The sequence below is a fragment of the Cladosporium halotolerans genome, assembly GCF_011745625.1.
Source record: "Cladosporium halotolerans strain TM138-S3 chromosome Unknown Sca33, whole genome shotgun sequence".
Taxonomy (NCBI): domain Eukaryota; kingdom Fungi; phylum Ascomycota; class Dothideomycetes; order Cladosporiales; family Cladosporiaceae; genus Cladosporium; species Cladosporium halotolerans.
In genome coordinates this window covers 84800-111985 of record NW_027191484.1, presented here as the reverse complement: position 1 = coordinate 111985, position 27186 = coordinate 84800, and the positions used below count along the sequence as shown (strand labels likewise).

At 55.0% G+C, this 27186-nt stretch overlaps 7 protein-coding genes across 7 annotated transcripts; 3 read left to right on the top strand and 4 right to left on the bottom strand.

Annotated features, from left to right (window-relative positions):
• Positions 1 to 13060: 13060 nt before the first annotated feature.
• Positions 13061 to 14273, bottom strand: WHR41_07771 (uncharacterized protein; the record flags this gene model as incomplete). Its single annotated transcript, XM_069376375.1, has 3 exons — positions 13061 to 13276; positions 13331 to 13963; positions 14019 to 14273. The coding sequence occupies 3 exons, from the start codon at positions 14271 to 14273 to the stop codon at positions 13061 to 13063; spliced, it is 1104 nt and encodes a 367-aa protein (XP_069226761.1).
• A 679-nt stretch (positions 14274 to 14952) lies between these two features.
• Positions 14953 to 16098, bottom strand: WHR41_07770 (uncharacterized protein; the record flags this gene model as incomplete). Its single annotated transcript, XM_069376374.1, has 1 exon — positions 14953 to 16098. One exon carries the CDS (start codon positions 16096 to 16098, stop codon positions 14953 to 14955), a length of 1146 nt encoding a protein of 381 aa, XP_069226762.1.
• Positions 16099 to 16573: 475 nt separating this feature from the next.
• Positions 16574 to 18126, top strand: WHR41_07769 (uncharacterized protein; the record flags this gene model as incomplete). The annotated part of the gene is made up of 3 exons (XM_069376373.1): positions 16574 to 16803; positions 16865 to 17045; positions 17094 to 18126. The coding sequence occupies 3 exons, from the start codon at positions 16574 to 16576 to the stop codon at positions 18063 to 18065; spliced, it is 1383 nt and encodes a 460-aa protein (XP_069226721.1). The 3' UTR covers positions 18066 to 18126.
• A 952-nt stretch (positions 18127 to 19078) lies between these two features.
• Positions 19079 to 20497, top strand: WHR41_07768 (uncharacterized protein; the record flags this gene model as incomplete). The annotated part of the gene is made up of 1 exon (XM_069376372.1): positions 19079 to 20497. The coding sequence occupies one exon, from the start codon at positions 19079 to 19081 to the stop codon at positions 20495 to 20497; it is 1419 nt and encodes a 472-aa protein (XP_069226720.1).
• A 210-nt stretch (positions 20498 to 20707) lies between these two features.
• WHR41_07767 (uncharacterized protein) lies at positions 20708 to 21901 on the bottom strand (the record flags this gene model as incomplete). The annotated part of the gene is made up of 2 exons (XM_069376371.1): positions 20708 to 21263; positions 21320 to 21901. 2 exons carry the CDS (start codon positions 21899 to 21901, stop codon positions 20925 to 20927), a joined length of 921 nt encoding a protein of 306 aa, XP_069226717.1. The 3' UTR covers positions 20708 to 20924.
• Positions 21902 to 22261: 360 nt separating this feature from the next.
• WHR41_07766 (uncharacterized protein) lies at positions 22262 to 24567 on the top strand (the record flags this gene model as incomplete). Its single annotated transcript, XM_069376370.1, has 2 exons — positions 22262 to 22504; positions 22555 to 24567. Exons 1-2 carry the CDS (start codon positions 22496 to 22498, stop codon positions 24565 to 24567), a joined length of 2022 nt encoding a protein of 673 aa, XP_069226716.1. The 5' UTR covers positions 22262 to 22495.
• A 43-nt stretch (positions 24568 to 24610) lies between these two features.
• On the bottom strand, positions 24611 to 27094 carry WHR41_07765 (uncharacterized protein; the record flags this gene model as incomplete). Its single annotated transcript, XM_069376369.1, has 1 exon — positions 24611 to 27094. One exon carries the CDS (start codon positions 27092 to 27094, stop codon positions 24611 to 24613), a length of 2484 nt encoding a protein of 827 aa, XP_069226719.1.
• Between the last annotated feature and the right edge of the window lie 92 nt (positions 27095 to 27186).

Sequence of the window (27186 nt, the reverse complement as noted above, 5' to 3'; positions counted from 1 at the left end):
ACCTAGAGGGAACGGGAATCTTACCGGGGCGCGCTGTTCTTACCGAGTGAGCTTTCCTTTGCATGTGTTGGAACATCTAACGAGACAATGTATTCTTCAACCCTGCGCCTGAAACATGATAGATCGTCAAATCTTGACATAGCGCAAAATTGATAGCGTAGACGAATCATGGAAAGATAGTCAAGAGGCGGGACGCAGCAGCTTCTAAGCGCGTAGCCGCTTACTTATTAGACGTACCGTATTTCGGGACTGGGAATGAACAACATCGAGCTCAAGGCCTCCTGTTCTGAAACGCCCTCCGATGGCGCCGATTTGCATCAGATGTGGTGATCTCGGTCGTTGCTCCGACGTTTGCTCCACTCTCCATGGTACATTGATACCGAAGTGCGAGATTAACCCATATCACGGAATTCCAAAAACGTTCGAAGCCATCGAAGCCGTCTCTCCAATACGCCGACTCCAGGTAGCCTTGCAAAGGCTGCGACAACCAAGACGTTCACGCCAGGGCGTCGAGTCGCCCCTTTGCACATACGCGAGGATGTAAACGCTCAATTACGTGTCGATGCTGGTGAGAGGATAGGCGACAAACAGAACTTCGTTCTCCAAGTCTATTCGCAGCCGAAGCACGGCTCTGAAGAAATTCGTGGCCAAAATTGGTCGCGACACACATGCTCAGCTCGCTGTCGCTTCCTTCGATACAAAGACTACGGACCCAGAGGCGGAAGCGCGGAGGATGGTGAAGGAGATGAAAGAGCAGTCGAGGAGCAAGCTTGGATAGTATGGAATCGCCTCCATCGCTCAGCGACTCCAGAAACATCGATCTGCAGTCATGACACCTTGAGCAGTTTGACGGTTGGTCGGTTACTGCAGTCTTGAACATCATGCATCATCTTTTGTGAGAAGTCGCCCGTCATGCATAACTTACAATCGATCTGCCCAAGATCCTTTGGATTGAGTGCGGTGCAGCACATTCGTATCAACAGCCCTGCGAAAGACGCACAGTGATGCAGACCCGTTCTAAAGATTCGGTTCGTCGCGCGTGTGGACGTTTATCCCCCGGGTACGAGGATACGTTTCTAGCTTGCTAATGTACCTCTCAGATGCCCTCATGCTGTCCGGTGGAAATCGTCTAATGCCTCGTTGCCCATGCTTTCCAATGAAGATATATGTGCGTGGTTCTGTGTTGCACGCGATGCTCGTACCGGCAGCGCAAGTTTGGGAAGAAGTGTCGAGCACAGCGCGTCGTGAATCTCACTACCGCGTTCGTGCAGTCGGCGCTCTTTCAGCTGACAATCACAGGCCGAGGATCAAGCATTCGGGGATGGCCTTCTGAACGTAGTGATCCTTAGGCGTGACAGGAGAGCACTTGTCTTCGTTGAAGTCTTAGATGGAATCCGTGCGTATCGATTCCACGAGACTTCCGACGGAAGCGCCCAGCCGTAATCTAGCCAGCAACATTGTAGCCTCATCGTCTGACCTGCTTCGGAATGCAGAAACAAGCGTATACAGATTGTCTGTCTGTGGCTGGTCTGGTGGCGATCGTACCAGGTCTTGCTGCCATGTTAAACCGTGCCCATTGTCCCATGAGCAGGTCAGCCCACGCTCTCTACAAGACTGACAGGCTGGAGGCTGCCCTGAGCACCTCGCTCTCCTCTTTTTGCAATGTAGACAGCGGCCTTCACTACGCATTTTCTTATCCTCCGTGATTGCGATAGCCAACTCACAAGGCTTCGGTACAATGTCTGAAATGTCGCTGCTCCTCGCTGTCTGTTGCATGCGCTTTGTGCTCTCACTCGCCTCGTTTGAAGACCCAGTTTCCCTCTGGGATGTCCCAGAACACTCATTTCGGAGACTTTCCGCGGAGAAATGGACGGGCATGCTCTCGTTCATCGTGCGTTCGGTGGATGTAGCGGCTGTCGTTCGATCGAGTACTCTTAAGAAATTTGAAAGTTCTTCATAGATGATCGATCAGGCCGAATATATGGAAGTTGTCACGGCCATTTAGACATTTTGTAGAAGGCAGGCTGTTCGCGCCATCAGTATCACCCCATCGCGGCAAAGACGCATCGCTTGTCCGGCAGCCACGCACAGGGCCCGTTGAGTCGGTCTTATACTTCAGGAATTTGGGGACTCACATATTATCTTGGACAAGCACGTGACGAGTGCACGGAGAGAAGCACATGTGGCATTTCGAGGGAATAGGTGTGCGGATGTCGCCGCGGACTCATGAACCCATGAGAGAACATATTTGCGTGGCAAAACGCTGACGCCCGATGACGATCGGCTGTAGCTCTCCTCGCTTAATCCGCTAGCGCGCCAAATCTGCCGAAGAACGTCATTCCGTTACTGTACCCGTCGTCCAGGATGGAAGGTCAAGCTCGGCAGAAGCCATTTGCGACACGCCGGATTGCCCGCAGCAGAACGCTTTCGTATTCCGCCTGAGGTTAAAGCGGTCACGAGGTATGGCACATGCTGCCTGACGCTCGGACATTTCCGCTCTGCGAACATGCACGCCTAGGCATCTTGAGACATATTCGGACTCGGACAATGAAGTGGTGTTGAGTGTAAGGCAAACACGCGGTAAGATGTGGATGGTGGCAAGCAAAAGACCTTCATGCGAGATGCAATTGGTTGGAGATTATGCAATCGGGCGCTACGAGAGCGCGTAGATTGCACAGCCATTCGCGCCTTCTATCCGGAAAGGGTGGTGGAGCTCTGCAGCACCGGGGAAGCGGTCCGAATGCGCGTATTTCGCAAGGCGAAGCTGCGCGAGTCGCACACCGCCGCTTGCCTCGAAGCGCTCTCGCTTTCTATTGAAGACACCCGCGATGGCCGAGTTCTGCTCACGGTCAAGCCAGAGCTGCACAGGTAATGTCCGTCCACCTGTGCCGGGACGTTTTTTCTGATCTTCGCTCTGCATCTGTTATCCACGCCATAACTGATTAATATTCCATCTCTTGCTCTTCTCCTGTCATTTGCCTATCGGCCTGACCATGTGTCGGGGCACCGATCGCGCGGACAGCCGTCCCCTCGTCCAAATCGTCGCCGTCATCGTTCGACGCGTCTGCTTTCGAGCCTGCGGAAAGGCGTCACGCGGTCTGAGTAGAGTTGAAAGTAGATGCGCCAGATGCGCTACGACGAGAAGAATGTCGTGCATCCAAATGCATCCAGCTAGAGACCATGACGAAGGTTGCGGCATGCAGAAAAGCGCAAGACCGGTTTTTCGGCAGGATCAGCCTTCGGGTCCACTGATGAGGGCCAGACGCGGAGAAGCTCCGATGTCGCGACCTCTGCTACCATTGATTCGATCGGTCGGCTCCGTGCCGCAAGGCGGGCTTGCCGTCTGTCCGTCCGCAACGAGACCGCGTCTCAGCGGTTTTGATACCGATGCGGGCGGTCATCGTTCCGCAGCAGGGGGAGCAAAACCGTATGGAAGCTCATAGAAGGTCCCCTGCCAAGACCTTGCGATGCATGGCATTGTACCGTCTAAGCGTTTTGCAACCGCGATTCATAGGCAGCTGCTTGCTTCCGCTAGTGTCCCATAGTGACTAGCCAATCAAAGGCGGCCCTTCCAGGAGACGACACAGAGGACGGCTTGCAGCGTTCATGCAGGTCAAGGGTCTGGACTGTCAGCTCTCACGTCGTAAGAGGAAACCCTGAATCTGGGCGCCAATGTAGGGCTGAATCAATCGCATACAAGTGCAGTCGAGATGCAAGCTGTGGACGCAGTAACGCGCTTCTCGGAGAAGCTCTGGAACGACGTCTCGCTGCAGGGAAGCATTGAACCAGGTGTGACGTGTTGGCTTCGGCTAACCGATATGAGGTTGCTGCGACACCTCAGCATTGCTCCTTCACGAAGTTGCCGTTTGCTCATTGATCGCATGCCTGCGGGGAAGCTTAGGCGATGCAGGAACTAGGCCCTGATTTCTTACACGTTCATTCACTACTGTACATAAGCGGTACCAGGATGCAGGCGGCCAATGTGCAGGACGGGACACGGTCTAAGCCGCCTCCTCCGATCGATCTGATCCTTCAGTTGCCAGGGAGTCGCGCTGCGATACATCACCAAGCAGTCTGCACTGCATCTCTCCCACATCAATCTTTGCGAGTTCTCAAACATTCACGCTAGAAGCTTTGTCTGTATCAGGCACAGACCTCACTCAGATCAAATCAAATTTGTTTGCGTGGCGATGGCTAGGGAACAACGAGCACCAAGGTTATTAGCGCCTAGAAGCACGACTGCTCACACATTGGATCCTGTCTTTCGGACGATCGACGCCAATATTAATAACCTCCAAGCGCTGTCGCCGCCGATATCGCGGGTACGGAGAAGTCAGGTCAAAGTTGCGTGTATAGCTTGCCAGAGGGGGAAAGCGAAGGTAAGTTTTACCTGGTAAAAAAGAAGGCTCTAGAAGGGCTCTGACACTTCAGTAGTGCGATAGCCGGCGACCTTCTTGCGAACGTTGTGCGAACAAGGGTGCCCCTTGCGAGTACGATGTTGAACCTAACTCAACACGTTTCGCATCCCTCCAGCGAAAGATCACCGTACTGCAAGTGGAAGTGAATGACTTCCACGGATTCTTTCATTATATTCGAAATTGCTCGAGCCGTCAGGCTCGGGAAGCGTTCCGGGAGATACGAGCGTCGAAAGACCCTATGAACGTAGCAAAATCATTGAGCGACTCGACGTGAGTGTTCCGAAAACATCGAAAGTGAGAGCGTAGAAATCGGAGGTCATTAAGAGATTAGTTGACATGACTTTTGAGAATGCCTGTAATAGTCGCAATTGGTTTCAAGGCCAGATCTCTGCGCCCTGACAATCTTGCCTCTTGCTAGCTTTCAAGCAAAGACAAACGCAGGTATCGTACTGTATCGTGGTCCAGCATTTCAGCGCCACACTAGCAGACTGCGGTCCCGAACAGTTTCTTCTTAGAAGCAGGAAATGATAGCAAGTTGTTGCTGGTGGTGTCGATGTTTTATTGCCTTGTCCCAGTGTCATCCACGTCTGCTGAATAACCGATGCGATGCTCGTACGTGCTTCGACGCTGGCTTACGACGCTAGCTAACTCATCGACGTCTTCTCCAAGCCGTAGTCGAGCCAAAAGCTCGGTAGCATCCGTGATTGAGCCATATTGCAAAGCAAGCATGACATTCTTACAATTGCTCAGCTGCTCACGAGCCATGTTGAGTTGCAAAATGAGTGCCTGCCGCCGGGTCACTCCGATGTCAATGTCGTATGCACAAGCCCGATCTTTCTCCGCGCATCTTGCAAGTTGGCCGTTCACCAGAGCACTATCCGCAAGGACGATCAGCTTCTTATTATCAGAATGCCTAACCGCCTACGCAGCAAGAGACGACTTTTAGCTTCCGACTGCGGCACTGCGAGCATGCTGAATATGTCATCCTTCCTGTGCGTGCATCCACACCAGCCGGTGCTCATATTTTTTTGCTCCGAAGCAGCTTTAGAATTTGCCCGCATTATGAAAAGACGATGAATCAGTGATGCATCCAGCGTACACGCCAAAGAGATCGGAGGCCTTTATAAGCAAAAGCGCACGGTTCGAGGTCTATGTTGCGTTGCATATGCTTGTTAACCGCCCTCTTGACAAATCGTTGGAGCGAGGAAATCGCGATGCAAAGCGCAACGCTACTCGTTCGATATGGAGGTGCAGCGGGAAGACGGGCGTCAGGTAAGAGCCCCTGCGCAGGCGCCGCGTCATTGAAAAGAGACATGGGAATAGCATGCGTCTTCCCATCGCAGCGAGACGATCGGTTGATCTGCAATAGCACGAAGTGATCTTGGTGCGCCTGCGGGAAGACCTTGCACCAAAGCCAGGCTGGCAGCAATGATACTTTCTGACCTCGCTGCATGTGCAGCGATTGTGTTAGACACCTATGAGCTCTTGTGCTTTCCACCCAAGATGATAAGATCTGCAACTTACCAGCCTCAAATCGGGCGGGCGGTGCTTAGTCGGGAGTCCTGATAGCGGACAATGTCCTCGATTGCGGTTCCGAGGCGCAGTCTTGCAAGATCCAGCGCAGACTCCGCATCAGAGCCACTTCGAAGAGTATGAACAAATCGTGTCAGAACGTTCAGCTGACCTTTCGTTTCTGCCAAAGACCTCTCCAGCTCGATTTGGCGCTGTGTGGAAGCTGATATTGTCTGTTTCATGTCCGCATGTCTTGTCAACCCTTCTCGGACACCCCAGCGACATGGGAGTACACGGAGGCAACACGATGAACAAGTAGGACGCTCGCCCGAACACTTTATTTTCATCTTCTGGCATTGGGAACAAGCAGCCAAGATTGGCGTGGATTTTCTGCGTTGAGGCTTCGGCGGACAGGATGGCTCTACCACTTCTGGTCCGGCTTTGCTGGCTGTATTTGTTGTGGGAGGAAATTCGGTTAGTCCACTGAGGTTGATGAGGTTGTCAACCCCACCCTTGGTACTGGCAACATGCGCCTCCATTGGCACCGCGCGCTGGCGGTCCGCTGATACTTCCATGTTTTCGAAGTTAAAAGAGGTCCCGTGTACCTATCCACTTGTCGGGGTTTGAAGGTACAGCAAGGGAGTTGAGCAAAAAAGAAATCCGGGGATTCAACAGCTGGAGTGGTGGGAAAAGCAATGAACAAGGACCATTTGCGAGCTATCTCCCAGGGGTAGACTGTGCTGCAAGCCACACGTGAGCTGTCGCGTCTCCCCGCTTCACACCCGCGTAAGTGCCGCGATATCATGAGGAGCCTGAGCGTGCGAGAGTATATGGAATTCCTTCCCCAAGCAGATCTGCAGCTACGACTCCTCGGCTTGGGCAAATGTCATGTTGAGATCTCAAGACAGTGATGCTGTGTGAAGATCGGTGACACGGATGGTAACATTCCTGCGTTCTAACCTGGCTGTTCAACGAATTATGTACATAAAATCTCTCCAAAAGGCCCACATTGGTAATCGAAGACAAAAAGCAAGACGGGAAGCAGAAGTTGATGAGAAGCGGCACGCTGAAATTGTGAGCCTGTGGTATGCCTGCCGCTGCAATCACAATATGCGGCACGCTGCTTAGCTATCCCCGCATTTGGAAACCTGGCTTTTGATGGCCAGAGACGGCTTCTCGGAACTAGTGTCTGAGCGTTCCTGTTCCGGATTTCCCGCGCGTCTGCTTCCTCTAGTTCCAGGATTTGATCGCAGGAAGACAGGATGCAGCACACGCACTTTTTGACATGAGCATGCTGTGGCAAGGATCGGAGCGATGTCCCGTGCAAGAGAATGCAAGGCAGGATGATGCGACTCGGCCTATTTTTGCTACATGGAGAGCTCCAAACCGACGCCGTATGCCGTGCCGCCGTGTCTCAGTGATCTCAAACTACTTCCTGTACCTTTCGGCTATACTTAGATCAACGTAGCATCATGTTTTCGTGCCGTGTCTTCATCGCGTGATATACTTTGTATCAAACTCGTCATTGTCAAGATACCCCCTTATCCGTGCAATGCGGAGTCTCCAAATACAGCCCTGCTGTGCCTTTTGCAGTCAGCCGCTAGCGCGACCACCTCGTCCCCCAATCATTTTCCCTCTTGTGGGACATGGAAGCCTGCACTCTCGCAGCCCGAAGATTGCATAATCACCTGCGACTTCTGACCAAGCGCCTGGCCTCTACTCGGCGGCACATCAACGGGGAAGGTAGCGCGGCATGATTCAATTCCCCGTTCTAGAATCGCGGCTCCCGCGCAAATCGTGGAAGTGGCACTCTGATGGCCGAATTCCTGTGTCCTGGTTTATGGATCATAGTCTGTCATTCTATGTCGACAGGTAGAGACTGATGCTGCGTTCAACATAAAAGGAACGGCCTAGGAATGCAATCTCTGGAGATGCTTCCCGTAGCGTGGTCAAGGTTTGGTAACCCGATCTTCAAGATGGAGGAATGAAGAAGGGCAGATTTAGGAAATTCTACAAGCAAATGGGTCCAGAAATCTCTTTCTATCGTGTTCCCGTCCTGATTGATCAACCATGCATTACAGGTGCGTAACGGGATGATGGGGTATGGTTCGTATCGTGTGTTCACACGTTCTAGGAGCATGGCAAACCCGGTTGTCTATCATCCGTTGTTCATGATTCACGGTGAGATGAACAGGGGAAACATTACCCTAAGGCTCCGTACACTGGATACCTGCTACTTATTATCCTGTAATTCGCATATCATCTTCTCCTAACGCTCACAAGGTGAAGTTCGTACTCCCTGTCACAGCGATGTTGGACGCAAGTGTTTGGTAGGATTTGAGTCGTTGGGACCATCAACACTACAGTAGCAACACGCTGGGATCCTGATATCGTGAACGACGGTGAGAATGGGGGATTTCGGACGGGATGCCCAGTTTTCACTGACCTGTGGTCGTATGTGGTCACCAGTTCAAGTTTAGGGTTTTTATAGCTTTCACATTTGTGAGAAGCTCTGCGATGCACCCAGCTACTAGGCATAGCTTCTACCTACGTAAGCACGGTAGGCAGGCGCGCATAGCCTCTCGCCCGTCGCAGCTTGAAACCAAAACAGCGCACAGACTTAACGAAGCAGCGCTGTAACTTCAAACTTTCATATTTCCTAGTACTTTGCAAGTATTTTCGTAAAAAGTCCATGCGGATCGGTACCAAGCCTCCAGAGTGTGATAGCCTGACTAATGTTTACACGCACTTTTCTCGATCGTAAGGTACTATGCGCGGAGTCGAAGGCCTGGACATGGTCAGCTATCGTGAGCTCCATCTACTGCTATGACGATTCTTCCATGACAACAAGACAGCAAGCCATTGTGGTGTAATTCCGGCAACAACTCACGAGATGCGATGCTGCGTTCCTTGACGCCCAGATACTTGAAGAGCAGGAACTCGAGTTGCTTTCTCGAGTTGGAATTCTTTCTCACCTGGAACAGCGGAGTTCAGATTCCTGATTTGCGCATCTGCTTCGCTGGGCTATGGAGTACGGTGACGACCATCTGGTGGGTCACGAGGAAACGGAGTGTGTCCAGTGGAGCTGTCGATGGTCAACAAGATCATTTAACACAGGCCTCCAAATGAATGCCACCCACTTGCTAGACATGATTCCCGTAGTTTGGCAGATTTACTCTCTTTAGTTGGTTTTCTGTGCTCCAGGATCAGTCGGAAGCCAGCAGAGATCTCAGACAGTCGTCAAATGGCGGGGCCTCTATCTGGTATGAATACTAGAACCAAAAGTATAGTGGGTTAGCGACAAGGCGTAGCTTTAAAGCCTGCGCCAACGTGTCGAGCAATGATTGGTAAGCTTCATCCGGCGCATGCGACCGGCACACCATCTTCAAGTATAATGGGTTAGCGACAAGGCGCAGCTCAAATACCTACGCCAACGTGTCGAGCAATGATTGGTATACTTCATCCGGCGTATGCGACCGGCACACCATTCAAGTATAATGGGTTAGCGACAAGGCACAGCTCAAATACCTACGCCAACGTGTCGAGCAATGATTGGTATAGCCTACTCGGCACATGCGACCCACAACTCATATCCAAGGCTGCACTAGTAGTCGTCTGAGCGACTTTGAAGAGTTAGAAAACAAATGGTTTCGTAGCACTCTCCTTGATACCCTACCGACTAACATTTTGCAATGGAGCCCATAGGAGCCACAGCGAGTGTCATCACGTTGATACAAGCGACCGCGGTACTTCTGAAATCGATACAAAACATCTACAGCCGATGGAGACATGCGCCTGACGATCTGCAGCGCCTTGCAGCGTTCATCGTATCTCTCCAAGCCGAATTAGACATTATCCATTGCACCTCCATCACTGGACATCCGCTAATAGTTGACGTCCAAAGTCAAAACGTTCTGGCAGATCTCCTGAGAGACGCTCGCCAATGTATCGAGCAATTCGACTCTGTGTTATCGCGCGTTCAGGCGTACGGCAGCATTCGTCAACGTACCATGTGGGCAAAATCTGAAAGTCAGCACATGGAAAGCATCATCGTCAAGCTTAGTGCCGTGGAAGAACGACTGTCGCACTGGCTTCAGGTCTTGTCATTGTATGTAATGAGCTTTTGCATTGACATTTTGACTGCCTCTGGACGTTGGACTCCATTTACTGACATGTATCCTAGTAGAGGCCAGTGCTCGACTTTGAGTGGTATAGATGAGCTTAAGAGCATGATCGCTGGATTGACATCGGGACTCCGCACTCAATTCGGCGGCTCTGAAGCAGAATCTGCAGTTCCAGCACTCAAAGTGTCAAAGACCACGAAGCGGGTTCTACGATACAAACCCGTTTCACTGGAGGATGATTGGGCATCATGGGGTGTACGTTATAGCCTCATACCGACATCACAAGGGCCGTATCGGGATTACTGCATTGTAATGCAGATATCGACTCCACTTGCGCGGATCCTTGGCCGATTCATGCTCGTCATGACCGTCTCGGTACGAACATTCCCGCTCTGCCCATTGAATCTGAGCCTGCGTCATGGAAGCTCGCTTGCTCTGGCGAGAGTCCTCGACAACGATCACGAGTTTCTGGTAGCTTGTAATCGCGGCGATCTGCTCGCCGTTCGAAGAATGTTGAAAAATGACGAAGGCCGGCGAACGGACATTGGTGCGCGCAATTGGACTCCACTGGCTGTCAGTCAAGACCACCGCACCGACGGTCAGAAAAAAATGCTAATGCCAGCGTAGTTTGCAATACGAAACGGCAGTACTGACGTCGTAAAAGAGCTGCTCGATAGCGGCGCCGATTTGGAAGGTACATTTGGGCTTCTTCAAACCACACCATTGCAGTGGTCAATATGGCATAAGCAACTCGATATAGTGCGCCTGTTGCTAGACCGCGGGGCTTCGCAAGATCACATAAACACTATCGGCTGGAATGTTACATTCTTCTGCTGGCCTCGGCTGCAATTTGGGACATTTTCTATGCTGGACTATCTCAAATTACTTGCTGATGATGCCGTGCAGGATCTGGACGTGGTTGATACCGAGGGCTGGACAGTCCTACACCGCGTTGCGGCTTATGCAACAGCTGCAGAGCTCCTGGAACTGATACGACAGGGAGCGCGACCCGAGCATGAGGCCTTACCTCTACGCTGGAACGCGCTCCATCATGCTGTGTTCTACGGGAATGAAGCAACGTACAAAGCTTTGCTTCCGTACTTCGGGAACCATTCTGTTACAATGCTAGATGAACGCGGCTGGACGCTGCTCCATATAGCTGCCTCTGCCGGTCACGATGCTATAGTGCGGGATCTACTGGGTCGTGGCGCGGACCCTGATGTGTTGAGTAAGCCGTTCATGTCGCACATGCCGGAATCTCTTCATGGACGAGCATGCACCCCGAGGCAAGTCGCTTCAGCACAAAGCGAAGGGAGGGAAGCACAGTATGTTCAAGCGTTGCGGGTGTGCGGCTTGGAGGAGAATGAGTCCTCACCGGATGATGACAATTGTAGCGTCGATGAGGAGTGTGAGCTCTTCTGGGAAGCCAAAGAGCACTTTTGAGCGTTCGTCGGCACAAGTAAAACCATTAGTGCTTCCAAGCAGTGAGCTCGGTGATTCAGTCTGACTTGATCTTATCAATTAATCGATCTGAAAAAGGTCATTCCATCGTGGGTGTGAAATGGTGAAGAACATATTGGCTTCACTGAGATGTGAAACGTAATTTCATCGTGGCATTGAGGTACCGTATCCTCTCCCCTTGCCCGCCATGTGAGCATCAGTGTGCCAGCCACTGACCAATACAGATCCCGCGAAATCATCCCTCAGAAAAAGACGTCACAAACCTCGGCCCCATCAGAAAACTCCAGACTCTTGGTTGGATGGCAACTTTGGTCAAAAGCCTTGGGGGAACTACCACCTACCTTCTCAAGCAATCAGGACGCGATTGAGCTCGATGCTTTGCTGTGCAGGTGGCGATGACAGGTTCTAGGACCGGAGACCTAGTCTTACCGGCTTGAGTACGGGACTCGGGTTGTCTTGTAGTGTCTTGGGTAAGTTAGTTGAGTCCTCATGTTAGTTCGTCAATGGATCTATACTGTGAATTGAACGAGCTCCATCTTGGGTAATTGGGGGATCTTTCATCAGGATACGCCTCACCCATCTCCCGTTGTATGCACCCACATCACAGGATAGCCAGCACTGTCCAAATCGCAAAAGCAAATTCTGCAGTCTTCTGTGGTTAGGCAAGAGTCTAACGTTGTCGTCGACGTCCGACAATTTTCCGCCCGACCCAAGCGTTTGCACACCCATTACCAAACAACCAAAGGAACACCTCAGCCCCCTTACACCCCACCCCAATGGCCCATTTCGCCAACGCAGCACCCAGTCCCACAGTCTAGACAGCCTACTCTCCGCATCGCATCTGCATCTCGCCAACATCTTCGTCAACCACGTGGCCATCAAGCAAGCCATGTCTCAGCCGCACGTGGCGAGCCAAGGACCTGGAACAGATGCACGGCGAAAGCCAAAATCTAAACCTAGACTCGAACGTGGCGCTGGCATGCACGCGGGGTGGCGCAACGCGCAGGAAGCCTCATGCGGACTAGGACGATATCTCGCTACACATGGAAGTGGAGATGCTATAAGAGGAGAATCGAGATGCTGAATGCGATAAGAAAATGCGGGTTGAGGTCTGGAACGGTTGACAGATGGGGAAAGTCGGGGCGTGGCGCGGGAGGGGCGTTTCTGCAGACTACGCCATCGAGAGGCTATGGTGACCAGAGTTCGGAGTACCGCTGGAAGCTTGATTGATGACCATGGTGCAGCTGTGTTTCAGGCGGGCAGAGGCCTGTTTCATGAGAGGTGATGTAGTTGTGGTGGGCTACCCCAACCCTAACCCTAGGTACCCAGGTCAGTAGGGGGAGAACAGCGTGAGCGGTTCCGAGGAATAGCATACGTAATTAATACCTCTACTCTCGATGGGCCGAAAGAGTAGGGTAAGATCAACACTTGAGAACGTCTCAAGAAAGATACAATATGATGGCCCTGAGCATCACTGGACGTTGTCAAAATTCGTGACATTCGTCTATGTCCAGATAACACATCTACGTATACAGCAGCTCATCTCTACCAGTACGTCGCCCACTGGCTATCGCCATTTACAACGCCCACAAACTCCCGCGCAATGACCCTATCAGTCTGCTCGCTGGGGTGCAGCTCATCGTACCACAGGAAGCTGTCCGGGCTCGCATTCTGTGTGCCATTGAGGTTGACGTAAGAAGTCACGTCGAGAGGAGCAGTACCGTTCAGATACTCCGACGGGTTGTTGTACATGTCGGTGATCTAAAGCGAAAGGTCAGCAATGTCTTCGTCGTGAGTTGGATGGGATTCTCTTACCAATCCATGGATGTCCATAATAGCAATGTGCGCGCCAGGGAACCGCTTGGCGACCTCTGTCTCGTATGGCGTCTGGTACTTGAATACGTTGTTCACCAGCGAGACGTACTCCTTCATCTTATAGCTGATCTCGGTGAGGTTGCCAGACTTGTTCTCCCAATACTGCGTCGTCTCGAGACCGCCCTTGCCGGGAAGAGCGTATTGGGGCGCGAGGTTCAGAGGCGCCACGTTCTGCAGGACGAAGTAGCGGCCGCCGTTATCGTAGACGCCTTGGATGGCGTTGAAGATGCAGTCTGTGTAGTCCGTGATGGTCTTGTTTGCGACCTGGGAATCTGTGATGAAAGCATCGTTGCCGAGATCGTTGGTTCCGATGAAGATGCTGTGTACGGTCTCGTCCGGTGGGTTGATCATGAACTTCGTCCCGTTGCCGTCGACGTAGCGGGAGTCGGCGATGTATGCAGGGACTTCGTATCCTTCTACGTCTGGGAAGTTGAAGGTGTTGCCCGAAACTTGGCGTGGGGTGATGTTGTTACTGCAGACGGCGCCGGATACGGCGTAGTTGTAGACATTGGCGCCAGAGTATTGGGCAACATATTGCGGCCACGGCCTTCCCCCATCGGCGGACATGTAGTTCTACGGAACGGTCAGCAAAAAAGCATTGCGATTTAGATAGTGGGCTCAGACATACTGCCGGGTTGACCCATCCAACTGGCGGAGCTGAGCCGTTGTTCGCGAAGAAGTATCCCAATCGTGAATCATCTGTATAGCTGTCTCCAAAAGCGACAAGACTTGTGAACTTCTTCAGCTTCCAATGGTCGGCGTTTGGCCCGTGGCCGGGGTATCCCCCAGGGCGACCAGGCGGATGGTGGCCACCATATCGAGGCGGAGCTGCAGTGGCAGCAGCAGCTAGAGCAGCAGTGGCTGTGACAACGGAGTTCTTCATTTTATAATTGGGTCAATGCGTATTGCAATTGAGAATTATTCTAGAGTACTCTGGGGGAAGAACACTGGTTTTGTAGCTGCTCATCCTCCGCATGGGCTGCAAGGAACACCACATGAGGTGCTTCCGGACAGCCGGTTCCGGGGTAATTGATGCCGTCATGTTGCAAGTGCCAGCCCGTGGTCTTGAGGGCAAGAAATCGTGAGGTGTATTGCCGGTGGCGCGCAACCCATAGCCAAGTTCAGCCGAGCTTGCGGGGTGCAATGAACCTGAGTTGCCGAAGCGATTAATACTATGCGACTTAGGCTAAATCGGCGGAAGATCAGCGCTGCCTTCTGTCAAGAAATCACAAGCTCAAGCTGTGAGTTTCTTGAGGTCGATTGAAGAGTGGAACCCGATGTCCCCAGATGGTGACGTTGGACGGCAGAGGGAAAGCCGAGGTGCGGCTGACCGCTTCCGGCAATGCGTGCTGCAGCTCGATGCTGGCGCTTTCGTGTTTGAGCTTCACGATGTTCCGCACATTGCGCTCGGATGGACCGGCAGCGGACGCATGCCATTGTTTTTAATTCAGCGGAGAGCATACGCAATTTGCGTGTTGTTGCGCCGGAGAGCCCGGATGGTAAGCAATGGGAAGGACGACTTCATGGCGACCATCACGCCAATTCCGTCCAGGCACAACGTTTCATTCTTTCGTCGAATCTACCTCAGCGGCTTCAAGCCATTTGCCTTCGGCGGATTTCTTCCATATGCGAACGGACCCTTCGTCGGCGGTCGAAACCAACATGTCGCCTGTCGGACTCCAGGACACTCTCCACGGCATGCCTTCTCTGACTTCGAGCTCCGCGACCAGCTTCACGTCTTGCTTCACCGCGCCCGGCGCATGCCCTTGATCATCGCCTTTGCCCTTAGCATTGCTTGCTAACCCAGCACCGATACCAGAGCGCGTCGGCCGAGCAGCAGGGAATTGCGAGCGCGGACGCGCAGGTTCAGCATCCTCTGCGTTGGTGCTCAATGTCGAGAATGACGCTGCGCCTGGTGTATGAAGCTCGTAGATCCTGACGAAGCCGTCTTTGCTCGCAGTCGCGAGCGTGTCGAAGCCGCGCATGCTGCCATTGGACCATGCGACGTCTCTGACGAGCCCTTTCGCACCTTCCAGGACCGCTGCATTGTAGAACTTGCGGTCTTCGTCGGTTCGCAGGATGCGCACGACGTCTCCGACAGCCACGGCGAGACCGAGGCTTTTGCGGTCCAAGCCTGCGAGAACGGCTGGCCAGGCGGGGAGGGTCTCTTTGTGCCAGCTCAGGCGGAAGCTCGTCTCGTCCATCCTGGAGGAAATTTTGCATAGGTAGTCTTGCCATAGCACCCGCCAGGAAGTGAGCTCGTCGTGGTCTTCTGGCTCGCACACAGTGATGTAGCCATCGCGGGTGGAAACAGCGAGGTAGCTCTCGGCGCCAATGTTCTTCAGATCCAGGCCCATGAATGGCACACCGGTAGCAGTCGTCAATTGGAAGATCTTCTTCCATCGTCGACCAGAATTCGTAGGCTCGTTGACATCTTCCTGCCAGATCTTGACCGTCCCGTCTTCGCCAATGGACGCGATGTGTTCGCCCACGTAGGGCCCGTTCCACTTCACATCCGTAACCTGCGCATCATGAGCCGTCCACGCGTCCGTGACAATCCACGCGCCCGTCTTCTCGTTGCACTCCCAGACCTTCAGCTTGTGATCCGAAGAAGAGGTCGCGGCGCGCGTGCCGTAAATGTTGTAGCTGACAGCCAGGAGCAAATCCCGATGGCCGTGAGAGAAGCGATGGGCGCCGGTCGAGGCCATGTTTCGCGCAGCCGTCTGCTGCCACTAGCAATTCTTCTCGAGTGTTTTAGGAACGCACCAGAAAGGTCCATGCAGCCCTGTGGCGACAGCAGCACGTCGATCGAACACAGCAGTCAAGACTGCAGATCTCACGGGGCCGAGGTGTTACGCGTGCGCCCAGGGAGGCCTACAACGATGCAAGTGATCTACCCTTGCGTTCCACGGCAGCGAAAGAGTCCTGAAACGCACCCCGTATCTCGTGTTTGGGTCGACCAGGCAAACGGTGCTCGTCCCTGTGACCTGTTCCAGTTCCACAGTCGAGGGCCCTTCGCTGCGGAGTGCCAAGGCCAGCCGAAGCCCCTGCTGATCCGGCGTTGCAAGCGCAACCAGCGGAGGCTGGAGGCCAGCTTTCCCTAAACGATCAATGATCTGTTGAATGTTCCTGACCGACAAAGACGCGGTCCGGAGAAAGATCTGAAGAACATCGGCGGCAGTCATGCGGGCTCTGTCTTCGACGGAGGTCTCTTCGCTGAGCGTGCTGTCCATCGCTTGCGTTGCGGTGTTGGTCAACGCCTGGCGCAGCGATGGAGAGCCGCTGTTCGCGTCGCTGGCGATTTCAGGTTTGGCGTTTGCATTTTCATATGCGCTGATACCGTGGACGGGCGATGTGTTCATTCGACGAGGCTACAAGGGCAAGGATTTGTCGAAGAAAAATCCAATCGAACTGTGAGTAGATGGAATCACAACGTTGGCCTCGCATGAAACATCTGCTGACAGGTCGCAAAAGCCCCGAGGCAATGGGCTTGCTGTCTGCGCTTGTATATCTCCTTGCAATCGTGAACTTCCTGCCATTTGCGTTCAAGCGCGACATCGCTGCAGCTACATTCGCACCGAATGATAAGGATCGTATTATTGAAGCAGCCGAAATCGAAAATGGACGCTTCTTGCATCGATTTCCCCTCGAAAAGGTAACTTGTCCTCGTCGCAAAATGAAGGACTTCACTAACGGCCCACAGCTCGCATCCTACGGCTTCGCATACGGCACGCTGGCAACCGTGACCATCCTCGGAATCCTCGACGATTCGTTCGACATGAGATGGCGACACAAATTCTTCATCCCAGCGTTTGCCGCGCTGCCAATGCTGGGCCTGTACTTCGTCGACTTCGGCGTGACCCACGTCGTCGTGCCTCTGCCGCTGCGACCTTATCTCGGCGACTTGGTGGACCTGGGAGGATTCTACTACCTCTACATGGCGGCAATTTCGATCTTCTGCCCAAACTGCATCAACATCCTGGCCGGAGTCAACGGCATCGAAGTGGGGCAGTCACTCGTGATTGCGTTCCTCCTCCTCCTGAACGACGCGCTCTACCTATCCCCAAAGCTGCATCAGCCGCATCCGGCAGCCGAATCACACCTCTTTAGCGTGTATTTGCTGCTGCCGTTCATTGGAGTATCACTCGCCTTGCTGCAGCACAATTGGTTTCCGGCGAAGGTTTTCGTCGGCGATACTTACTGCTATTTCGCCGGCATGGTGTTTGCCGTGGTGGGAATCTTGGGGCACTTCAGCAAGACGCTGCTGCTGCTGTTCATTCCCCAGATCTTTAACTTCTGCTACTCGGCCCCGCAGCTGTTCAAGATCGTGCCGTGTCCGCGACACAGGCTCCCGCGCTTCAACGCGCGCACCGGCTTGATGGAGCCGTCGGTCGCGACGTTCGACGAGGACAAGCCTCTGCGCCCTATCGTTGGGGAGGCGCTCAAGGTCCTGGGCAAATTGCACTTAATGAAGGTGGAGACGGACGGCAAGGGCAGAGTGACCGAGGCCAGCAATTTCACGATCCTAAACCTCTGGCTGGTCTGGCGCGGGCCACTCAGAGAGGACCGGCTGGCGACCGAGATCCTGGTCATGCAGACGCTGTGCGGTCTGGCAGGGCTGTGGATAAGGCACAGTCTCGCGCTGCTGCTGTTTACGGCGGACAACAGATTCTAGCGCGTACATAGATGTGTAGAACAGGCCAATCATTGGGCGATAAGCCCCGAGCGACGCTGTACGAGGGTGGATTTTGGGGCCATCTTAGCATCTTGGGAGGGTGTTTCGGATATGCAGGAGGGCGGCGATCCACACATGGCAATCTTGTGCCGGTCCTTCCAGGCGGCGCCAGCACCGCGGCGCCCCAGTCGCCGGCCTGGAGAGCAGGCTGGCCGCGCGCAAACGCCGCCAGGATGCGGCCGGGATGCTGCCAAACGCTGCCAGTGCTTCATGTTGCCGCCGGAGCTGGGCAAGTGCATGTTGGAGGATCCGCAGCGGCCGGAGACAGCCACCGGCATCCCTGCGTCTCGTCATGACTCTGGTGGGCCTCGTTTCAGATGCGCTTGGTGCCTGACTACCGGGCGCGCGAGCTGGACGGAACAAGCTTCCGCGCGGGACGGGACGGCGCCGCGAGGCGCGCAAGCCAATAAGCGCCTGGAAGGGCCGCGGCGTGCGAAGCGAGCGCCACGGAGAGTTGTGGCTATCTGGATCGCGTGAAGCTCACGCAGCACCGTGGTAGCCGTGCCATCTCGCCCTCGACGGCGTCCACCTCACCGAGTCAGTGGGGCCTGCGTCCGGCCTACACTGCCGCTTGTGATGGGAGAACGGCCGCGAGGGACGCAGATGGCATCCCTGGGCGCTGCGCGACCCTGTCTCGACCCAGCATGGCGCTGCTCCAGGCGCCGTGTTGCCGGTCATCCAGGCGCAAGGGCGCGACTACTTCTAAAGCCCTCCGCCGCCTGTTGTCCGTTTGCTCTCCCCATCTGCTCTCCAGACGACTCTCGCTACGCGCCTCTGTGAGGCTGCTGCTCATTCATTCCTTCACCACGTGCTCTTGACGAGCCTTGTCATTCTTTAGAATCCCCCCTCGTTCCCTCTTAGCGATCTGTCGGTTGATCCCAGTGATCAGAGGAAGCAATCAGAAAGAAAATCTAACACTCACTCAAACGAACGCACAAACCAACATATCAACCATGTTCAGCTTCACGCTCGCCGTCTCCGCTCTCGCGGCCCTCTGCATCCGTGCTGCAACCGCGGCCGATGTCTTCGCTCATTTCATGGTCCAGAACGCCTATGCGTACGACCACTCCCAATGGAAGGCCGACATGCTCTCCGCCAAGTCGATTGGCGTCGACGCCTTCGCTATGAACTGGATGCCGCCGGACTGCCAGGGCAACCTCGGATGGCAGGAGGACCGCATCGAGGATGCCTTCAAGGCAGCCGAGGAGGTCGGCTTCAAGATTGTTCACTCCTTCGACATGTCTTGGGACAACTGCGACAAGTACTGGAACACCACTTACATGGCCGACGTGCTGCAGAAGCACGCCGGCAGCAAGGCCACCTACCGCTGGAACAGCAACATTCTCGTCACCACCTACGGTGGCGACCGCGTCAAGGAGTACGGCGCTCTCTTCTTTGCCGACCTCAAGGCTAAGATGTTCTTCTCTGGCAACGCCATCTCCCTCACTCCGGCTTTGACTAGCTTCGCCGAGAAGGCTCAGAAGAACGCCGCATCCGCTGCCTTCGACATGATCGCCGACTTCGCCGTCATCGACGGCTACTTCAACTGGCAGGCGTGGCCTATGTACGACAACGTCAACAACACCATCGACGCCGATGAAGTCTTCCAGAGCGCCATGAAGAAGGCCGGCAAGAGCGGGCCCTACATCATGGCCGTCTCTCCCTGGCAGTTCAAGGACCTCGACAACGGCAACAACATGGATGCCTGGGTTGCACCCGCCGACTGGCTTTTCAAGGACCGTCTCGAGTCGCTTGTCAATGGAGAGGTCCAGCCCGACATCATCGAGCTCCTCACCTGGAACGACTGGTGTGAGTCTCACTACCTCCGCGACCTTCCCGGCAACTCCACCTCTTCCTCCGACTACGCCAACATGGGCAGGCTGGAGGCATACGTCGCTGGACAGAACCACTCCCCGTGGCGCATCATGACCAAGTACTACGTCGAGTGGTGGAAGACCGGCAAGCAGCCCGAGATCACCGAGGACCAGGTCGTCTTCTGGTACCGCGTGCACGCTAAGGACGCCCAGTGCAACCAGGGCTCTTCGCACATCCGCAACAGCGACCTTGTTGAGGACGCCATCTTTGCTTGGGCTCTCGTCACCAAGGACTCGAGAGTCTCCATGTCTCTCGGAGACAACACATACTACGACTTCCACGCCGACAACTCTGGTCCCGCCACCGGATCAATTCCATTCCCCAAGGACCTTGGTGGTAGCGAAGGCATGAGGCCTGAGTTCGCCATCATGCAAGACGGCAAGACCGCTTACTACGGTCAAGGCTCCAAGCGCATCACTTCTTGGTGCTCCACTAAGAACTTCAACCCCGTGGTCAACCTCATTGGTCAGGGTAGCGACAACCGCGGCCACTCATAGACCGCGCGAGGATTGCATCCTCATGACTACTATTATTCGCATCGCCCACGCAGGCTGCTCGCTCATCAGAGCCTTCTCTGCCGGCGCCAAACCTTTCGTTTCGTATCCTTTACGTGCGGCTTGGGCTCGGTGAGCCCTCGCACCGTGAACTGGACTTTCTTCTGGGAGGAAAAAATACGTTTTGACGACTTGACACGTTGGGAGGACTTGGGGATACATTCGGATATACCATGATCTTTGATCAGATCAAGCATTTGTTTTCACGGCGGGACGGTCAACGGTGGCGAGACCGTGTTTATTCTATAACATCACCATTGAAATATCAATCACGCTTGTCTACGGCAGCACCATTTTACGAGCACTTCAAATCCCACCTATCAACCCCAAGCTTTCCCTGATCCGGACCTCCCACCCAAAAACCCCTACATCACTCCGCATGCCTCCCCCCACACATTTCCGCCTCCCACTCCATGTCCGGCTGCGCCTCCCAGTACAGCGCCTCCGGGTCGCTCGCGGACTCGAACGTGAACCGCGCCGCCTCGTCCGGCACGTACATCTTCGGCACGCCGTTGGCCGCCGCCGCCTCGGCCAGCAGCTGCACCTGGCAGCTGCGCTCCATCAGCGTGTACAGGTAGCAGGCCTCGTCGACCGTGCTGCCGACGGTCAGCAGGCCGTGGTTGCGCAGGATCATGCCCTTGCCGTTGAGGCCCAGCGCGGCCGCGAGGCGCTCGCCTTCGGCTTCGGTGAAGACGACGCCGTTGAAGTCCTGTGGGCGGGTTCTGTCAGTGAGCGAAACCGTGCAGATCGGGAGCTCGTACACACCTTGTACACGGCCTGCGCGTCGCCGTAGAAATACGTAACGTCCTGATTCAGCATCTCCAGCGGCCGCCCAAACGCGCTCCACGCCTTCCCGTACGGACTATGCGTATGGCACGCGGCCGCCACGTCCGGCCTGGCCTTGTGCACAGCGCTATGAATCAGGAACCCCGCCGCGTTCGCCGGCAGGCTCATGTTGCCCCCGATCGCCTTGCCGTCATAGTCGACTAGAATCATGTCGCTCGCTTTCAGCAGGCCGAAGTGCTTCGACAGCGGGTTCGTCCAGAAGGTGTGCGGGTTCTCCGGGTCGCGCACGGAGATGTGGCCCGACATGCCCTCCGTGTAGCCCTTGCGGGCGAAGACGCGGAAGGCGAGGGCCATTTTCGACAGCATCCATTGCCGGTGCGCGGCGTAGGAGGGGTGCGTGGGGATGCCGGGGAGGGATTGGCCTTGGGAGATGAGCTCGAGGGCGGATTTGGTGGGGTTGGTTTTCTGGGTGGCGGAGGTGTCGGGGTCTTCTTGGTCTTGGGGTTGGGTTTTGGGGGCGATGGGGGTTTGTTCGAGGATGGTGATTGCTGAGGGCGCCATGATGGGTGTTGTTTTGGACGAGTGTTGATTGTTCGTTGTTTCCAATATTTCGATTTTTCGCAATTGCAATGCTTTCCGAAAAAGTGGAAAGGAATGTGAATGAGAGATATTTTCTTATCTGTAGCTCGGGACTAGTTGTTAGATGTCGTTGATCTTCAATCCCCGCCGCGCCCTGTCGCAGCCTTTCTCGCCGATGTGGCGACTGGGGTCTGATGTGGAGAAGACCACATGGCGCGGCCGACCACGGCCAGGCTACCGGCCAACTCCTCTCTTGTACTTTTGCTACCCGCGGTTGTTACGGCACGATAAAGGCAGGCTTATGTTACATCGATGTCTACGTGCCTGTTATATTCGATGTCCTGTTGATGCGAATAATTTCCCATTGTCTCAACAGATCACGTTTCTCGTCACGGCGTCAACTGCCATAATCACTGTACCAAAGCGCTAGAAGAGATACATAGATAAGTGTGGGGCGTAGGAGCGGACTGACTCCACCTTGGACCAAACCAGCAGTTGACAGCGAGGACCGCACCTTGAGGAACGTTGTTACTTTACAGTAGGCCGTTGCTGCCATTACATGACAAGTTCGACGAGATGTCTCCAGTAAGTCTCCGCCGAATGTGATTGCAGCCTAGCACAGCTAAATAGTCCAGACGATCGTAGAAGCATCAATTGCAGAGCTGCAAGCCGCTCTCAGCTCGGGATCAATCACCAGCGTCGACTTGGTGACGAAATACCTGCTGCGCATCCATACGTACGATTTTCGCGGACCATGCCTCAACTCGATCGTCAAGCTCAATCCAGATGTGTTCAAAGAAGCTGCTGCCTCAGACGCTCGCCGTGCCGCCGGCAAACCCAATGGACCTCTTGATGGGATTCCATACACCCTCAAAGATAGCATGAAATACAAGGGCATGACATGCTCCTCAGGATCACCGGCGTTCGCCAACCTCGTCGCCAACGAAGACTGCTTCGTCGCCGAGCAGCTGCGCAAGGCTGGCGCTGTTTGCATTGGAACCACCAACACGCCTCCAATGATGGCCTCTGGAATGCATCGTGGCTTGTACGGACGGGCAGAGAGTCCGTACAACCAGGAGTATCTCACAGCAGCTTTCTCATCCGGTTCATCCAACGGCTCGGCCACGTCCACGGCAGCAAGCTTCGCGGCTTTCGGTCTGGGATCGGAGACTGTGAGCTCTGGCCGCTCGCCTGCATCCAATAACGCTCTCATTGCCTTCACCGGGTCCCGAGATGTCATTTCCCCACGAGGTGTCTGGCCTTTGTACCCGACCTGCGATGTGCTCGTACCACACACCAGGACCGTAGACGACATGCTGCAGATCCTCGACGTCCTGACAGCCGAAGACCCCCGCGACGAGGAAAACTTCTGGTCCCAGCAACAATACGTCTCCCGCCAACCCGTCCCCCTACCCCAAACCTTCCTCTCCCTGCAACCCACCTCCCCAACCTCCCTCCAAGGCAAACGCCTCGCCGTCCCCAAAATGTTCATCAACGCCCCCGACCCCGCCGCAAAACCCACCTACGTCTCGCCCGAAGTCCTAACCCTCTGGCACTCCGCTCGCGCCACCCTCGAATCCCTCGGCGCGACCGTGATCGAAACCGACTTCCCGCTCGTCTCCAACTACGAAGACGACTCCCTCTCCGGCCACACCAACAACGTGCAGGGCTTCGCCCCGGACTGGAACGGCAAAGAGCGCGGCGAGCTCGTCGCCTACCTCTGGGACGACTTCCTGCGGTCCAACGGCGACGCCCAGATCCCCTCGCTCGCCGCCGCAGACGGCGCCAAAATGTTCCCCCGCCCCGCCGACTACATCCCGGACCGCTACATGGAGCGGAAGAACTTCATGGACTACCCGAACCTGGTGGCGCTCGCGCAGAAGCGCGGCGGGAAATCCATCTGGGCCATCGACGGCATTGCCGAAGCCCTGCCTGCTCTCGAAGCGCAGCGCAAGCGCGACTTGGAAGACTGGATGGGGGCGCTGGGCGTGGACGCGGTCGTGTTCCCTGCGAATGGGGACGTGGGGCGGGCGGATTTGGAGTACGATGATGAGAGCGCGAGGCACGCGCTGCAGAACGGGGTTAAATATTCGAATGGGAACCGCGCGCTGAGGCACATGGGCGTGCCGACTGTGAGCGCGCCGATGGGGCTGATGGAGGGGAAGGGGATGCCGTGCAATTTGACGTTTGCGGGCGCGCATGGGTCTGACTGCGAGTTGCTGCGGTTTGCGAGGGCGTTTGAGCTGGCGGCGAAGGGGAGGGTGAGGCCGCCTGGGACGCCGGATCTGGCGTCTGATGGGTTTGAGATGCGGGCGGAAGCGACATCGAGGGAAGGAGGCTACGCACCTCCGACCTTGAGCGTGCTCGAATCGCACATGGATGGCAAGACGCTGCACCTCGCTGGCACTGTGGGCGACTCAGGCACTGTGGACGGTGCGAAGGTCGAGGTCTTCGTTGACGGGAAAGCCGTCGAGGTAGTGAGGGAAGGTTTCGCCTGGTCAGTCGCAGCAGAAACGGATCCGTTCGTTCCAGCGAAGCCCTTGTACGGCGGCTACAGCGTCCACGTTGGGAAAGTAAACGTGATAGTCGTCGCTCGTGGCGCGTCCGGTGTCACGGCCGAAGTCATGTCAGTCGATCCGCAGGGCTAGACTGGATAGTATTCTTCATTTCGTATCTACAATGCGGTACCGTTCAAATCTCCTTACACCACCTTCCCCAAGTCCCCAGATCGACCCCTGACTCTCCGATCTCCTCAAGGCTCACGTCTGCCCTACCTGCAGCCCCGCCACCGCCTCGCCCTGAATAGCTGTCTTCCATGATCAGACCGACGTCGATTAGGCTCATCCAGGAGTCCTTCGCGACTTCTTTGCTCCAGACCCTGCCTCCTGCTCCCATGGCGCCAGAAGCTGCAGCTTGGATCTTGGCCTTTGACGCGAGCAGCTTGTATTCTTCGTATGCCAGGTTGAAGCTCACAGTGTCGGTGGCATGGATCGCCGTTTGTCGGGCTGCACAGATGAGCAGTGCAAGCTGGAGCGTCGAGAGGGTTGAGAGAATCGTGAGCTTGGAGTCTGGGGAGGCAAAGCGAAGGCCGAGACTTGTGGTAAGGTGGTCTTGAATGCCTTCGTATGTGGTGTCGGATAGAGGGAGGGTGGTAAAGGGATTCAACATCGAAGCGAGGAAGTCGGGAACGGACTTCGTTGTGTAGTAGATGCGACGGAGCAAGCCTGCCACGGCGTCTGATGAAAGCACGTTCTCGATGGCGACGTTCCACGTGTCAAATACCGTGGCATGTGTTTCGCTCGTCGAGCCGTTCACCTGTGGCAAAATCACGTCTCTCTCATCTTCCTTCAGCGAGTCTTCCTGCAATGTAAGTGCCGCCTTGCAGACTTCCACAAAGGCGGCAAAGCTCTTCGACGAACTCAGATGGACGTATCTGTGACTGAAGCGACTCTTGACTCGCTTCTCCAGCGACTCCGCGACGTCGATCCTCGTAGTAAGACCCAAGACTGCAATTGGAGCTTTGCGACTCTGCGCAATATCGAAAAGGTTGTAAAGTAGCGTCTGCCTCGGATGAGAAGCAAACAAATCAAATTCGTCCAGTACGAAGACAACACTTTTGTTCGTCTGCCCTGGTGCTTGTTCTTGACCAAGCTCAAGGGGATGAGATAGGAGGGCGAGAAGCGATGCGAGGGTGTCTGCATAGTTTCGCGCGGTGTTTTCTTCTTCGTCCAGATCCATTTCGCGCCCAAGCTGTCGCCAGATCTCGCGCAGAGCGATCTTGTCGTCGGTATGAATGAAGCCATTGAGTCTTACCGCGTGAAAGTCGTCAGGGTGCTCCTTGTTTTGCTGCTGTAGGATTTGGTTGATGAGGGTAGATTTACCGCTCCCTCTCGCACCGATGAGAAGCATGCTGTTGCTCTCGCCGGAAGTAATAGTCTGATTGATAACCGTATTCACCTTCGCGTACTCGTCGTGCAAATTGGTCAAAGGTATTGCTCGCTTGCCATGGATCTTCTCAAGAGCCACGCGTTGGAAGAGACGTAGTTGTGTCTCGCCCAATGAAGGGAGCTTCGCCAGTTGAGCAGCAGACCTCTTTGTGCTCACAGGAACACTAGGCACACTTTTTTGAGGGGTGATTGCAGGTCTTGGTTTCAGCCATGATGGAGGAGTCGCGCCCCTGGTTGTACGAGTCCTCTCCTCCTCCGAATCATCCACTTCCATGGCATCTCCATTTGTTAGGATTTCGGGCACATCTCTATCTGCAAAAGTCGGAATAGGCTCGACAATTTTTCGTGGTCTTCCTCTGGGCCTCCCAGTAGATGTTAGTCTCTTTGTCGCGGGCGATGCTCTCGCGGACGTCGATAGTTGAGGATTTGGAGCTTTCCTACTGGCTGGTGTCTTCTCCAATACCGTGTTACCTGCCACCGCCGGTGTCTTCCCTGGCCTAAGCCCAGCAGATTTCGGTTTCGGAGTCTGCGTCTTCGAACCTCGGCCGCCTACAGCTCGTGCGGGCGTTGTCGACTCTACCTCGCTATCGTCAGCAGCAACACGAGCCGCTGCTTCAAGATCCCTGATCTCGTCTTCAGAAGTCTTCTTCTGTTTAACAGCAGGTCCCGTCTTCGACCCTGGCGTCCCACCTCCCGCCTGCTCCCGAAGCTTCGTCGAAAGCTGCTTTTTACGACCACTCGCCCGCACACTAGGAGCCGTCGAGCCGCCGTCCGATTCATCCGCAGCAGCCTCGCTACCACCATCTTCACTGCTGTCGCGATCCTGCGCATTGGCTCTCATAGAGACAAGACGCGGGTCCGCAAATCGCTTGAAGAAGCCTGCCATGCTGCTCGCTTTCGAAGGTGTCTCGGGCTCCTTCGCAGGGCGAGCGGTCGTTCCTTCATCGTCGCCATTCGTCTGTGTCTGTTTTTTCGCTCTTAATTTCTCCAACGCGCGTTGTGGTGTTGACTGTGCGGTGTCCTCAGGATCGACATTGCGTGGCCGGGCGTTCTCCTTGGAGTGGGAGAAAGGTGATAGGCCTTCCCGAGCTTGCTTTGCACGGCTCGCTGGTGTGCCGTTTGGGGCTGCTCGAGGAGTTGGCTTCTTGCGAGAAGCGGGCGCCGAGGCGGGAGACTGCTTGCTGGGTGTATCAAGCTTCCTGCGCTTGGTTTCTCGTGGAGATTCCATTTCTCCTTTCGGCCTTGCAGGCTCGGGGGGTCGAGGTTGTGGGATGGTCCTTTATCCCAGCATCACGGGCGACTTTGAGATGCGAAGAGTGA